Source organism: Schistocerca americana, chromosome 2 (genome assembly GCF_021461395.2).
Source record: "Schistocerca americana isolate TAMUIC-IGC-003095 chromosome 2, iqSchAmer2.1, whole genome shotgun sequence".
Classification (NCBI taxonomy): domain Eukaryota; kingdom Metazoa; phylum Arthropoda; class Insecta; order Orthoptera; family Acrididae; genus Schistocerca; species Schistocerca americana.
Genome location: NC_060120.1, coordinates 338338669 through 338354372, shown reverse-complemented (window position 1 = coordinate 338354372; position 15704 = coordinate 338338669). Strand labels below are relative to the sequence as shown.

Genomic DNA, 15704 nt, shown 5'->3' with positions numbered 1-15704 from the left:
TCTTTCCAAGGAAAAAATTGTTTCCATTTCTGTATTTCTTCTGCCGATCAAGTAATGTAATAAACTTTATGGTTATTTTTCAAAATTAATGATATGATTCACACGAAATGTTAAGTATGTGTTCTCGCTTTTGAGTTTACAATGGTAATAAATGAACAGTGAAAAATAAGTGAAATGAAAGATACTTGCTTTACACATTATGATTCAATTTGTCCCAGTGCCACAACAGCAACTAAGAATGTACCCATGTAACAGTCTTGAAGGTTCCCATTATCTCTGATACATGTGGTATCCTATGTGCCATTACAGCTTTAAGAGACAAATTAAATGAAAAGCAAATCGAACATAATCTATGCCTTTCTTTACAGCAAATATCTATTACATAAATCTACTAATTTGTGCACAAAATAATTTTAAGATTAAAACTGGAAGCAAATTCTCTTGCATTATTCTTTTTAACAACAAGTAGCAGTTCACAGTTGTGAACAGTGAAACTGGTTATACTTTCTCCGAGTTTTCTTATTTTTTGTCATGTTTTATAACTCTGAATAAATGACAGAGAGAAGCTTCTAGAGGTGGTTCCTTCTTCTAGAGCTGAATTTAAAAATGATACTGACAAGCACTAAAAATTTGCAATATTTGCGAATTTAACTTTGCATGACATATCTTTAGAACGAAGGGTTCCTACTACCCCTTCTGAAGCACTTTGGTGTGGAAGAACAGAACTATTTTAGAAACACAGATTTTCTGTCATCAGTTTTTTGGCTGGGGCATCCCAGATACTGGAGTGCAAAATGAAGCTAATACATTATCTGTGTGTAGTAAATATTGAAATCTACTTTAACTTCCCTGTTGCCCACTTTGTAAGAGTAAAGGAGATCGAAGTTCTCTTATTCAGTTACAACAAGCACTGTGTTTGTAAAATACAAAAATCATGGCTTTCTTTATCATTAATCAACTTTTCTTCTGACATAACAGTTTACAATCTGTCCCACACTTTCATCCTTTTTGATAGGTAGCCCGAAGAGGCTTTCTTTTTTCATGTGCCTTCTGTAAAAAGAACAGGAATTTAGTTTTATTTTGTGCAATATAAGTGTGTGAGTATTGCTTTGAAAGCAGGTTTGGTGTTAAATGATTTGGCAACATACCACTAACTAGTGTCAGATCAACTTCATTTACATCAAACATAGCTCTAAAGCTAATATTTTTAATTTTGACATTCCACAGAAGACAGACAAAAGATACTTTAATCTATTTGGCAATACTGAAGAAATTTTTATAAATGTAAACTATGACATATTTATGTTAACATTCCCTGAATCCATTTTTTAAAGGATAAATATTGATTTTTCATTCAATGAGATAAGAAAAGGAAGAACACTTCCACATAAGTATGTGTTCTAACTCTACTACTTCAATTTTAATAATGTGTGTCTATCAAACCATGGCAGTCCAACTAGTTTACTGAACAACATGGTAATAGGGAAATACAGAAATGTGTTCCTGTGGAGATATTAGGATGACAATAGCAGACTAATAAGCAGTGTTGTGGGAAGCCATGAAATCTAAAAAAATGAAATGATGAGAAGTTGATGGCCAATACATTAGTCGCCAATCTGACATAGGTATGGTTGTACTTAACCCAAATATTAGCTTAAAAACTGAAGTGTCCACTGTGTTAAAAGAAGGAGATAAATTTTCTGCTCCTATACATTCTGAATTATATTAGTGTTTTCCTCAAAGCGATCTAACTGTTTCTAGATTACCCAAAATTATTGTGTACCACCGCAGTCATGTTATATGGATAACTGATGTTTTATGATTAAACATCAATGTCAGTTCTGTGGGTAAGGCTACAGCCTTCAAAGTGCACAGTCTGAGAAAGATTTTGGCTGCTCTGTACAGTAAAAATAGAGAGCAGAAGAATATGAAGGAACAAAGAGTGCTGAGGAGAGGAAAATATGTTGCAAATGTACATTCTGCCTTTCAAATAACAGCAAAATTTTAAGCTCTAACAAAGTAAACAACAGCTCATGAAAAGAACAAATTTATTTCTGCCCTGGAATTTTTTGTAAATAACAATATTACATACAAAAAGTTTCTTCAGCTGCAACAATAGTTGAGAAAAACTTAAAAGATGATATCCTTACAAATAACCTGCCCGTAGTAAATTAGTTTTTTCTTTATTATATTTTGTCTTCTTAGCATCAAATCAACCACAGTAAACAAGCTCTTAAGAATTAGATTTTTTTGTTGTATAATGATGAGGACTACAGCTTTGAACACCAATAATTTGTTTAATTCTGTGATGTTCAGCACTTTTCAATGAATGTTAATCTCTTACAAGCACTAACAGTGCATCTGCTCCCGTCTGAGTGGATTCTTAAGCCTATAGGTTTTAATTCAATTTGCACATTATCTTAACCATAAACCATAAAACACTATCTTCCACATTCTCATGCCATGACAGATTGTATTACAGAAGGGAGAAGTAAAAGACCAACTCGACAGTAAACAGGTCTGAGTCAGAATGACATACTCACAAATTACCAACGTGAAAAGTAACAACAGCAAATTATGTATAACATAAAACTTTGAATACATGAAGGAGTACAAAAACTGGCTTCGAAGTCACACACACAAATATAAATAAATTATAAAAAGCTGTAGAGGAGAGGTAAGCAAGAAAATGAACACCAAATACAAAAGAAGACTTCAAGTAACTGAAACAACACGAAAATTTATGTTACGAAAGAAGACAAGTGAACAGAAAGATTGGTGGCTTCTTAAGAACAAAAAAAAGAAACCAAAACCTATGTGACAGACTAAGTTCCAGTGGTGTTTCTATAACAAAAAATCAATCCAAACAAATATGCATGGAGTTTTCCATGGTCAAACAATGAAATAATTTTTATTCTGGCTTGGGAGGTACATGACATTCGATGTAGTGTGGAACAAAACAGGTCACATAAAAACAATGCCAAATAAAGGTAAAAGATTCAAACAAATCCAAATTAGATCTAAATGGCACACATAAAATGTCATTCAATACAGAATATTAAGAAAACAAAAATGATGTTCTGAAATCCAGCTCTGACCACAAAGAAAAATCAAACTTACATATTTAGAAAATTTATCTTTGAAATGAGGATGAATGTGTAATTTAGTGTGCAAATCTGACCGAAAAAAGTGGAATACTTATATAATTAACTCTGTATTCGATATGGAATGAAGGCTATAACACCAACTACCTATATTTTCAGAATGAGATTTTCACTCTGTAGCGGAGTGTGCGCTGATATGAAACTTCCTGGCAGATTAAAACTGTGTGCCCGACCGAGACTCGAACTCGGGACCTTTGCCTTTCGCGGGCAAGTGCTGTACCATCTGAGCTACTGAAGCGCGACTCACGCCAGGTCCTCACAGCTTTACTTCTGCCAGTGTCTCGTCTCCTACCTTCCAAACTTTACAGAAGCTCTCCTGCAAACCTCCTTTTTTCAGGAGTGCTAGTTCTGCAAGGTTCGCAGGAGAGCTTCTGTAAAGTTTGGAAGGTAGGAGACGAGATACTGGCAGAAGTAAAGCTGTGAGGACCGGGCATGAGTCGTGCTTCGGTAGCTCAGATGGTAAAGCACTTGCCCGCAAAAGGCAAAGGTCCCGAGTTCGAGTCTCGGTCAGGCACACAGTTTTAATCTGCCAGGAAGTTTCATATCTATATATTTTTCGCCCTGTGTAGAATATGTTTTGTTTTTTAGAGTAATTAACTTTTTTATTCTTACAGAAGGCACAACTTCCTCACACAACCCATGCAGGCTATAGATGGATAAAGCACTTTAAGTAATACCATGCACTCACTAGTCCAGCATCATGGCAACATAGCCAAGTTCAGTCATGGGTTCAGGACAATGCCATAAGTTAATGAATGACTTCGCACTGCTTTCTACCTACCTTTGTATCAGAATCAGAATTTGTCTCATAACATGAATGTTAAACCATTGACTTAGTTTACAGGCAACTCAGCAACTTATGACTATTGAGTATACGTTGAATACAATATTTATTACAACCACAAATTATGCATGTATTTTATCCTGCCCAAATGGTCAATATTAAAACAAATATCAACAGAGTATAGCATTTCTGTATCAGAGGGCTATATGCTTTTCTTTTTGACACAGTTTCAATTTTTTGAATATTTGTGTTGTTTAGTTTACCCATATATTGAGAAGTCTGCTTGAAAAGACAGTCTGTGTGTAGGAAGCATGAAACTCTCGTTTCGAGTTTAACACCTGACCCAGAAGTTATTTGGAGTGAACAGTTCATGATCACTACGTGTAAAAAAAAATGTTTCAAGTAAATACGATGAGGTAACACTTAGACTGTTTGGTCTCTCAAAAGTGGCCAACAAAATTATCTTGGCATTACACTGCAAGTTTCTTACTTTTTTTTTCTGGAAAGTTAACAGTGTTGTCAAGTTTCTAGCATTCCCTCAGAATTTGTGACTGGACTGAGGACTTTTTGACAGGCAGGGCGAAGCTTGCTATTTTGGATGGAGAACCATTATCAGACTAGAAGTAACTTCAGATATGCCCCAGGGAAATGTTTTGGGTCCCTTAATGTTCACACTCATTTTACTAAGGTTTGAAGCTCCTCTTTTCATTCTTCTGTGTTTGCAATTTAAAAACTGGGTTGTTTTGGAAATCAGCCTTATGCAGACACAAATTAGTTTATTTTTATATTTACCCAGACAGTGTCGAAAGATGGCACATTTGTGTCGAAACAGGTCTGGGTAAATATAAAAATAAACTAATTTGTGTTTGCATAAGGCTGATTTCCAAAACAACCCAGTTCTTAATGTTCATGTTGTGTATTCATGACTTACAGACAATATTATGAGTAATGTCACACTTCTTGTAGATAATGAAATTATCTATAATGAAAGAAGCTGAATAAATATTCAGTCAGATCTTGATAAGATTTCAAAGTGCTGCAAAGATTGGCAAATTGCTTTAAATGTTCAAAAATGTAAAACTGTGCACTTCATAAAATGAAAAAACTATAATATCCTATGACTGTAATTCAATAAGTCACTGTTGTAATCTAACAACTCACAAAAATACGAGGGTGTACCACTTTGTGGGGATATGAAACAGAACGATCACAAAGGCTCAGTCATGAGTAAAGCAGGGTGGTAGACTGGTTTATAGGTAGAATATTGGGGAAGTACAATGAATCTACAAAGGAAACTGCTTTCAAATCACTCATGTGACTCATTCTAGAATATTGCTCAAGTATGTAGGACCCATACCAAATTGGCAATGGGATATTGAACGTATACAGAGAAGGGCAGTATGAGTATCACAGGTTTGTGTAATGCATGGGAAAGCATCCCATAGATACTGTAGAAACTGAACTGAACTGGCAGACTCTAGAAAACTGTCATGAACATTCCTGAGAAAGTCTACCACCAAAGCTTCAAGAACCAGCTATAATGATGACTGTAGGAACATACAACAAACCCTTATGATCACTCACATTGGGATCATAAGGACAAGATTAGAAACACTACAGCACACACAGACACATTCAAACAATAATTGTTCATGCGCTCCCCATATGGGAATGGAATGGGAAGAAACCCCAGTGACTAGTACAATGGGATGTATCCACTACCATTCACTTAACAGTGGTTTACAGAGTAGTAGTAGTTGTGGTCTTCAGTCCAAAGGCCAGTCTGATGCAGCTGTCCATGATACTCTATCCTGTGCGAGCCTCTTCATCTCCGAATAACTACTGCAACCTACACCTTTCTGAATCTGCTTACTGTATTCATCTCTTGCACTTAATCTCCCTATACAATTTTTATCACAAACACTTCCCTCCAATATAAAACTGGTGATCCATTGAAGTCACAGAATGTGTCCTATCAACAGATCCCTTCTTTTGGTCAAGTTGTGCCACAAATTCCTTCTCTCCCCAATTCTATTCAGTACTACCTGATTAATTATGTGACCGACCCACCTAATCTTCAGCATTCTTCCGTAGCACTGCATTTCAAAAGCTGCTATTCTCTTTTGATCTAAATTGTTTATCATCCATGTTTCACTTCCATACGAGGCTACACTTCAGACAAATACCTTCAGAAAATGCTTCCTAACACTTAAATCTATACTCAATGCTGACAAATTTCACTTCTTCAGAACTGCTTTTCTTGCCATTGCCAGTCTACATTTTATATCCTTCCTACTTCGACCATCATCGGTCATATACTAATTTAAGTGTTTCATTTCCTAATTAACTCCCTCAGCATCACCTGATTTAATTCAACTACATTCTATTATCATTGTTTTGTTTTTGTTGGTTTTCATCTTATATCCTCCTTTCAAGATACTGTCCATTCCATTCAACTGCTCTTCCAAGCCCTTTGCTGTTTCTGACAGAAATATAATGTCATCAATAAACCTCAAAGTCTTTATTTCTTCTCCCTGAAGAACAGATGTACACAAGTGTAGCATACAGATATAGATGCAAGACATTACCCTATCTCACTTCTGCCTCAAGGTAACTACAGTACACTGTTTGTATCTTCATCAGTAACGTTGGCTAAGACTGCATCGCAAATGCCAGGCTATTTAGTTTATTTTTTAGATAGTCTGTGTGAGAACCATGACATTTCCATCCACTTGCATTCCTAAGAAATTAATAGGTTCTGCTTTGTTTGGTTCCAGGGCATAATTTGAATAATTCAGTTTAGACTTTCGTCTTAAACTGCATCAGTTGCATTTTTGAAATATTTAGTTTTAGGCCATGTACATGAAACCAGATATCTAGCTTTTACAGAGTTTTTATGCCATTTTCAGCAATGTCTTCCATGCTTGTATTTTCTATCAGTATTCTGGTGTCATCAGCAAATAAAACAATTTTAACTTATATATATAGGTAAACCATTTACATAAAAAAAGAAAGGATTGGACACAGAATTGAGCCTTGTGATACCCCCTCTTAAACAGTTCACCACTTTGAGCACTACTTTCTTTCTCTTCATGTTGTGAGAACTTTTTGCTTTCTCTCTATCAAATGACTCTCACCACTGTAAGGCACTACATAATTCTATTTATTTTTTTTTTTTTGTTTTTTCATTTTATATACTAGTAAGGGGTGGCTCACACAGTCAAACATTTTGGGCAGGTCAGAAGTTCCTGCAACATTTTGTTATTGTCTAGTGTGGAACTAACTGTTCACAAATTCATTACTTGCACAAACTGTACTTTTGTTTTTAGGAAGCCAAACTGATTTTTTGAGATTACATTAAATGTGCGTGAATTATTGAATTTGGATTGCTCCAATCATTCCAGAGAATTCAGAAAAGACAGGAAGAAGGGAAACTGGATGGTAATTTCCTGGATCTTCTTCGGAGCCCTTTTTAAAGAGTTGTTTCGCTTCTGTACAGGTCTATAAAAGTCTGGAAAATAAGCCTCTTCAAGTGATTATGACCACTCCAATTGGTTACTTGACAGTAACATACTGAGTGCTTGCAAAACATTTTGCAGATATACAATCCCATTTTTTATAATTTCATTAATTGTTTTTTAACTTTCACTTTTTAACAAAGCAGTGTTTTGATAGGTATGTTCAAATTTAATGTGAATATGGAAATACAAATATAAGGAGCATCTAAAGTAAACCAGAATATGATAACTATCTCAAAATCTGAAAAATGCAGACAAAGCCTAAAATTACTAACACCGCATATCAAGAGCAAACAAACAAGTGAAAGATGATACTGTATCTGGATATTTGACTGAAAGGTTTCTTTTAATGGTAAAGAAAAGAAATAGGATTTGGAAAACTAAGAGATGAAAATGGATAACTTTTCTAAATCCCAGGCTAGTTAGGCAAATTGGTTGTGCCTCCCACACTTTGTAATTTCGTTACCAACAGCCTCACAAGAGATGATTTGTTTCTATCACTACTGCAGTTATATGGTTCTCCCCCTTACACCTTTCTCCCAAACACTTGAGAAAGCCACCTTGTCACAAACCAGATTATCCCACTGGGTTTAAATTTTGGAGGAGTTTAAATTTCATTTATTCATATAGATTTCATGTATTGTGATGGCAAATTAAATTCTCTACAACAGATATAGAAGTAATTTCTTGAATTTGAAACAATGCCATGTAAACATGAAGCAGGACAGTTATAAAACATCAAATAAAAATCCATACACACCTGCATCAGATAAGCTATCATCTGTGTCAGTTGACAGTTCAATCTCAGGATTATAGTGTAGCTGCAGATTGTGGCCAGGCACAGGATTGGGTTGCACTATTATAGCAGACTGCTTTTCATGCAGCTCATCACTTACAGCTTCCATTTTCACCTAAACAAAAAGTTATTTGCATTTTTTTGGTCACTTTCTCTATAATTAATGAAATGTGTTTAGCATAAAATAGTAGCATATTTCTAACTTCACACCATTCAGTCTCATTACTGAGATGTGGTGAAATAATAATAACTGACTTAATTTTGTTTGTTTATTTGTCCAAAGACCATTCAGTACAGCAGCATACAACACACCAAGTGCACTGCAGTATTAATACACTGAGGTGGCAAGTGCATTGCAGTGTTAATTAATACACTAAAGTGACAAATGTCATTGGATAGCGATACAAGCATATAAAGATGGCCACAGTACCTGTATTGGGTACATAAGGTATAAAAGAGCAGTGCATTCGTGGAGCGGTCAGTTGTAATCTGGTGTCAAAAGGTTTTCAACGTGATCACAGCCACACAACAGGAATTAACAAAGTTTGAATGTGGAATAGTACCTGGAACTAGATGCATGGGACATTCCATTTCAGAAATCATTAGTTAATTCAATATTCCAAGATCAACGGTGTCAAGAGAGCGCCACAAGTACCACATTTCATACACTACTTCTCACCAAGGACAATGCAGTGGCCGATGATCTTCAGTCAATGACTGAGAGCAGCAGCATTTGCATAGAGTTGTCAGTGCTGACAGACAAACAACACTGCATGAAATAACCACAGAAATCAATTTAAGATGTATGATGAACGTATCTGTTAGGACAGTGTATTGAATGGGCAACAGAAGCAGACAACCGATGCAAGTGCCTTTACTAACATCACAACTTTGCCTGCAGCATCTCTCCTGAACTTGTGATCATATTGGTTGGACTCTTGATGAACTGAAAAACTGTGGCCTGGTCAGATGAGTCCCAATTTCAGTTGAGAAGAGCTGATGGTAGGGTTTAAGTGTGGTGCAGACTCCATGAAGCCATGGAGCCAAGTTGTCAACAAGGCACTGCGTAAGCTATCAGTGGCTGCATAATGGTGTGGGCTGTGTTTACAAGGAATGGAGTGGGTCCTCTAGTCCAGCTAAACTGACCATTAACTGTAAATGGTTATGTTTGGTTACTTTGAGACCATTTGCAGCCTTTCATGGGCTTCATGTTCACCATAGGTTTTTAAAAACATCCTGGACAATTCAAGTGACTTATTTGGTCTGAATCCCAGCGAACATTTATGAGACATAATTGAGGTCAGTTAGTGCACAAAATCCTCCACTGGCAACACTTTCACGAGGCTATAGAGGCAGCATAGCCCAATATTTCTGCAGTGAACTTCCAACAACTTCTTGAGTGCATGACATGTCGAACTGCTGCACTATGCCAGGAAAAAGGTGGTTTGACATGATATTGGGAAGAACCCATGATTTATCACATCAGAGTATATACCTGTATAAAATGTTAACAGAGAAGAAAAAGAAGGTGAGAATAGGGCAGGAAGTCGACAATGGCCTAATAAGAGAAACAATCTCAGCATTCACCTTAGCAATACCATACTACGGAAAATGCAAAGTCTTAACACCACAATTTCTCCAAGTTTTAAGATTATAATCCTCAAAAAATCTTTTATTTACATTATTCCTTTTCACAATAACTCTGAAGGTATTTCAAATAAATGCCTATCATGCAAAGAGAGACAGCCAACTTTCTTCACTCTTTGATGTACAGCAACTGTAAATAAAATACAAATTAAGTTAACTGTAAAACCTTTAAATTGGTGGTAAATTGGTTAAAACGTTGAAAATTCTAATTACAATTTTAACAGCTTTTTATGGAAGTATTTTTCCCTCTATTTATATGTCTACTTGGGAAAAAAATTATACCATAAATACAAAGCCTGTATTTACAATGTAACTATTGACTCGGCTTTTAATGTTGATAATACATGTAGCACCATCACCATGTTTTTTGTAATTTACAGAACATAGGTCAACAATCATTGCGTAATGGTTAAAGTAATCTGTTCCTGATGGAAAAGTAGTTTCGTTTCAGGCTCTCTAGAGTCTGAATCTTTCATATTAAAAGACTTAAAATATTTCTTGTTAGCTTCCATTGCCACACTTCAGAAATTTAAATACATTTTACTATTACATTTCAGTGAATAAAAACAGATATCAGCAGATCAAAACATATGCACAAAATGTCAGACTCAAGGTTCAGAGACCAGTTGGTTCTTCATTTAGGGTAAGAGAGAAATGGCTCTGGGGAATGTACGAGTGTTGAATGGACACAGAAAAATCAAAAGAGAAAAACTAAGGAATATCTGGGGGCAAGTTTTCTTCCCATTTATTCTTTCTTGATACCATTTATGAAATCTTAATCTCATCCCTCCACTATGTAACAAGTTTTATTCGTACCAGCTTTGGCTGAAACTGTTAGAAGTATTCCAACATGCAAAATGTTAACTTTCATGTCCAGAAATGTTGAACTTACTGAAACATTCTGGCTTGTTGTGTTGTGGTCAAATGAATTTCTTGGAGAAACATCGACTGTGGCACAACAGCCCAGATATTGTGACAAATGTGAAGTATTCCATAGTTTTCTTAACATGTAACATGAGACCCATTTCTACAGCTTCTCCTATCCCTAGGAGTTAACAGTTATCTGCAGTGTTCCCACGGAGCCTAGAAACGCTAACTGTTGATTACATACTAATATTGTTTGTTTTATTTTCGTATTTCACCCTCTTCTCCATCACAACTCACCTAAGTGTGCCACAAAAAATACACTAATATGTTTTCCAGATATGGTAAATCAAACACATGCCTAGTTTTGTCAAAACTGCTATGGGTATTCCAAAGTTACTCTTATCACTCACACAAATAAGGATATTAAAGTGGTCTTACCCCAAATCAATTCTCCTCTACTATGACACATTTGTATCCAACATGGATGAAATTGTTCCAGGTCTTCCGAAGCTATGATGCAAATACTGCCCTCCCCCCACCCCTACCCCCTACCAATCCTCACCCCATAAATACATACCTTTTTTTTCTAAAATGTATATAAAGTTTCATGTCTAATAACGATCTGCAAGGGGTATGTTAAAAAAGTGTATCCCTGAATTACCTGTCCTTACGTGCCTCAAAACATTAGTTGATCTAACGATCGTTCCACACCGTGCACTGTTCAAAACACTGAGAAAGCCAACTTTAGATGGCTGTCATAGGAGTGGCCCCAAGCGGATGTGCAAAATAAAGTGGTCCTGCAGAGTGTTCTTCATTATCATGTTCAAGGCCCTGATACTGAGGCATAGTGCTTAGCTAAGTAATATATATTTAGAAATTTGTGTGTTAATTTAGTGATGTAAATTTCAAATTGTAAATGATATAAAAATTACAACAAATTTACTGTTGTAAACAAACATGTTTAAGCAACATGACCTGTGCGTTAGTCTTGTGAAACCAGGACCTACTGATACCAAACATTGGTTCTTGGTTCTGACCAATGATGTAATGATAAATGACATTTCACGTCATTTTTGTGTGAACAGAGGTGAAACAGAACACTGACAACATTTATTTTGCTTTTTGGACTGTGTGTTGTGGTGTCAGTGAACTGTGTTGTAGTCTGAAGTCTAGTTAGGGTTATGTAAGGTTCAGTTGCGAATTGGTAAAGCCAATGAATATGATGTCATGGAAAGAACAATAATCCTCATTGTGGTGTGTATTTGAAGTAAACTGGATATCTGTAAATGGTTTTATCTGACATTTTGATGGTTTAGTTGATCAATGATGACAGGTAGTACTGACGGATTCAATATTTACCTTCAGAACCATGAAGTGTAATTTTCGGTTACTAGTTAGCACTAAATTACTACTAAATGGTCTACAGTATCATCCAATCACAAGTATTTTAAGTACAGTATTGGAACATCCAGGTAAACTGTGTTTTGGGCTTGGACATTCTTGTTGTTGTTGTTGTTGTGGTGGTGGTCTTCAGTCCAGAGAATGGTTTGATGCAGCTCTCCATGCTACTCTATTCTGTGTGAGCTTCTTCATCTCCCAGTACCTACTGCAACCTACATCCTTCTGAATCCGCTTTCTGTATTCATCTCTTGGTCTCCCTCTACGATTTTTACCCTCCACACTGCCCTCCAATACTAAATTGGTGATCCCTTGATGCCTCAGAACATGCCCTACCAACCGATCCCTTCTTCTAATCAAGTTGTGCCACAAACTTCTCTTCTCCCCAATTCTATTCGGCACCTCCTCATTAGTTATGTGATCTACCCATCTAATCTTCAGCATTCTTCTGTAGCACCACATTTCGAAAGCTTCTATTCTCTTCTTGTCTAAACTATTTATCGTCCATGTTTCACTTCCATACATGGCTACACTCCATACAAATACTTTCAGAAACGACTTCCTGACACTTAAATCTATACTCGATGTTAACAAATTTCTCTTCTTCAGAAACGCTTTCCTTCCCATTGCCAGTCTACATGTTATATCCTCTCTACTTCGACCATCATCAGTTATTTTGCTTCCCAAATAGCAAAACTCCTTTACTACTTTAAGTGTCTCATTTCCTAATCTAATACCCCCAACATCACCCGACTTAATTCGACTACATTCCATTATCCTCATTTGGCTTTTGTTGATTTTATCTTATAGCCTCCTTTCAAGACACTGTCCATTCCGTTCAACTGCTCTTCCAAGTCCTTTGCTGTCTCTGACAGAATTACAATGTCATCGGCGAACCTCAAAGTTTTTATTTCTTCTCCATGGATTTTAATACCTACTCCGAATTTTTCTTTTGTTTCTTTCACTGCACGCTCAATATACAGATTGAATAACATCAGGGAGAGGCTACAACCCTGTCTCACTTCCTTCCCAACCACTGCTTCCCTTTCATGCACCTCAACTCTTGTAACTGCCATTTGGTTCCTATACAAATTGTAAATAGCCTTTCGCTCCCTGTATTTTACCTCTGCCACCTTCAAATTTGAAAGAGTATTCCAGTCAACATTGTCAAAAGCTTTCTCTAAGTCTACAAATGCTAGAAACGTAGGTTTGCCTTTCCTTAATCTAGCTTCTAAGATAAGTCGTAGGGTCAGTATGGCCTCACGTGTTCCAATATTTCTAGAGAATCCAAATTGATCTTCCCCAAGGTCGGCTTCTACTAGTTTTTCAATTCGTCTGTAAAGAATTCGCGTTAGTATTTTGCATCCGTGACTTATTAAACTGATAGTTCGGTAATTTTCACATTTGTCAACACCTGCTTTCTTTGAGATTGGAATTATTATATTCTTCTTGAAGTCTGAGGGTATTTCGCCTGTCTCATACATCTTGCTCACCAGATGGTAGAGTTTTGTCAGGACTGGCTCTCCCAAGGCCGTCAGTAGTTCTAATGGAATGTTGTCTACTCCCGGGGCCTTGTTTCAACTCAGGTCTTTCAGTGCTCTGTCAAACTCTTCACGCAGTATCATATCTCCCATTTCATCTTCATCTACATCCTCTTCCATTTCCAAAATATTGTCCTCAAGTACATCGCCCTTGTATAGACCCTCTATATACTCCTTCCACCTTTCTGCTTTCCCTTCTTTGCTTAGAACTGGGTTTCCGTCTGAGCTCTTGATATTCATACAAGTGGTTCTCTTATCTCCAAAGGTCTCTCTAATTTTCCTGCAGGCAGTATCTGTCTTACCCCTAGTGAGATAAGCCTCTACATACTTACATTTGTCCTCTAGCCATCCCTGCTTAGCCGTTTTGCACTTCCTGTCAATATCATTTTTGAGACGTTTGTATTCCTTTTTGCCTACTTCATTTACTGCATTTTTATATATTCTCCTTTCATCAATTAAATTCAATATTTCTTCTGTTACCCAAGGGTTTCTACTAGCCCTCGTCTTTTTACCTACTTTATCCTGTGCTGCCTTCACTACTTCATCCCTCAAAGCTACCCATTCTTCTTCTACTGTATTTCTTTCCCCGATTCCTGTCAATTGATCCCTTATGCTCTCCCTGAAACTCTGTACAACCTCTGGTTCTTTCAGTTTTTCCAGGTCCCATCTCCTTAAATTCCCACCGTTTTGCAGTTACTTCAGTTTTAATCTACAGCTCATAACCAATACATTGTGGTCAGAGTACACATCTGCCCCTGGAAATGTCTTACAATTTAAAACCTGGTTCCTAAATCTCTGTCTTACCATTATATAATCTATCTGATAACTTTTAGTATCTCCAGGCTTCTTCCATGTATACAACCTTCTTTTATGATTCTTGAACCAAGTGTTAACTATGATTAAGTTGTGCTCTGTGCACAATTCTACAAGGCAGCTTCCTCTTTCATTTCTTACCCCCAATCCATATTCACCTACTACCTTTCCTTCTCTCCCTTTTCCTACTACTGAATTCCAGTCACCCATGACTATTAAATTTTCATCTCCCTTCACTATCTGAATAATTTCTTTTATTTCATCATACATTTCTTCAATTTCTTCGTCATCTGCAGAGCTAGTTGGCATATAAACTTCTACTACTGTAGTAGGCGTGGGCTTCGTGTCTATCTTGTTATTAACACCACTGAAAGATTTTGAAAGCTTGGGTGCATCAGCAAGAAAAACAGGGCTCCTCTGCAAGGCCACAAATATAGCTACAGATGTTAAATGTACAAAAACCTCAGTAACTTCAGCAACATTCTGCTAATGGACAATAGCATACGTGTCCACAATAAAATGAAATTTAAATTTTAATCTCACCTCCCCATATATTTTAATATTTATGTTTCTTTTCTTTTCCTTACTATTTTATTTCTTACTGTTATTAACTTTCCTCAACTGCACACATAAATCTACAGTCACAGTATTCGAAATTATTATTTCATGCTTAGCTTTACTCTTTCTTCAATATAATACCTTTGGAAACATCAAAATTTGTGTACTAAAGGTATTTGAAATACGTTCACATCCACATAATTATAGTTCTATTTTGAGAGATAATATAATTTATTTTGTACAGAACTACAATTTCACTTGAGAATAGCTTAGAAGGTTGAAACTAGACATGAATAAATAAAATTAATAAATAAAAAGTGGAAAATGCCAACTTCTTTTAATAAATTCATTGCTGGGGTACCCACTAAGAAGAAAATTGGGATGAGATGGGAAGGAGGTGGGGGCTTGCCAGATCTCAACCAAATTATCAGCTTCCCACCTATCTTAAATCTGACCTCGGGCGATGCTTCAGATCTGTCTACCATTATAACCAGTGTATCAGGAGTAAAGAGGGCAAAGCACTATCACATTAAGCCAATACTTGAAGTTCAGGAAAATGAGTGACTGTACAAATATCCATCTACATTCTGTGGAAATGGGGCACTAGTGACAATACAA

At 36.3% G+C, this 15704-nt stretch overlaps 1 protein-coding gene across 3 annotated transcripts in view; it reads right to left on the bottom strand.

Moving 5' to 3' along the window:
• LOC124596567 (ski oncogene) overlaps positions 1-15704 on the bottom strand; it is a 629377-nt gene that overhangs the window by 8928 nt on the left and 604745 nt on the right. For all 3 annotated transcript variants that reach the window (XM_047135751.1, XM_047135753.1, XM_047135752.1), the window contains one exon: positions 8227-8377. In XM_047135751.1, the coding sequence (XP_046991707.1) occupies positions 8227-8377 (151 nt within the window). The remainder of the gene's footprint in view (positions 1-8226; positions 8378-15704) is intronic.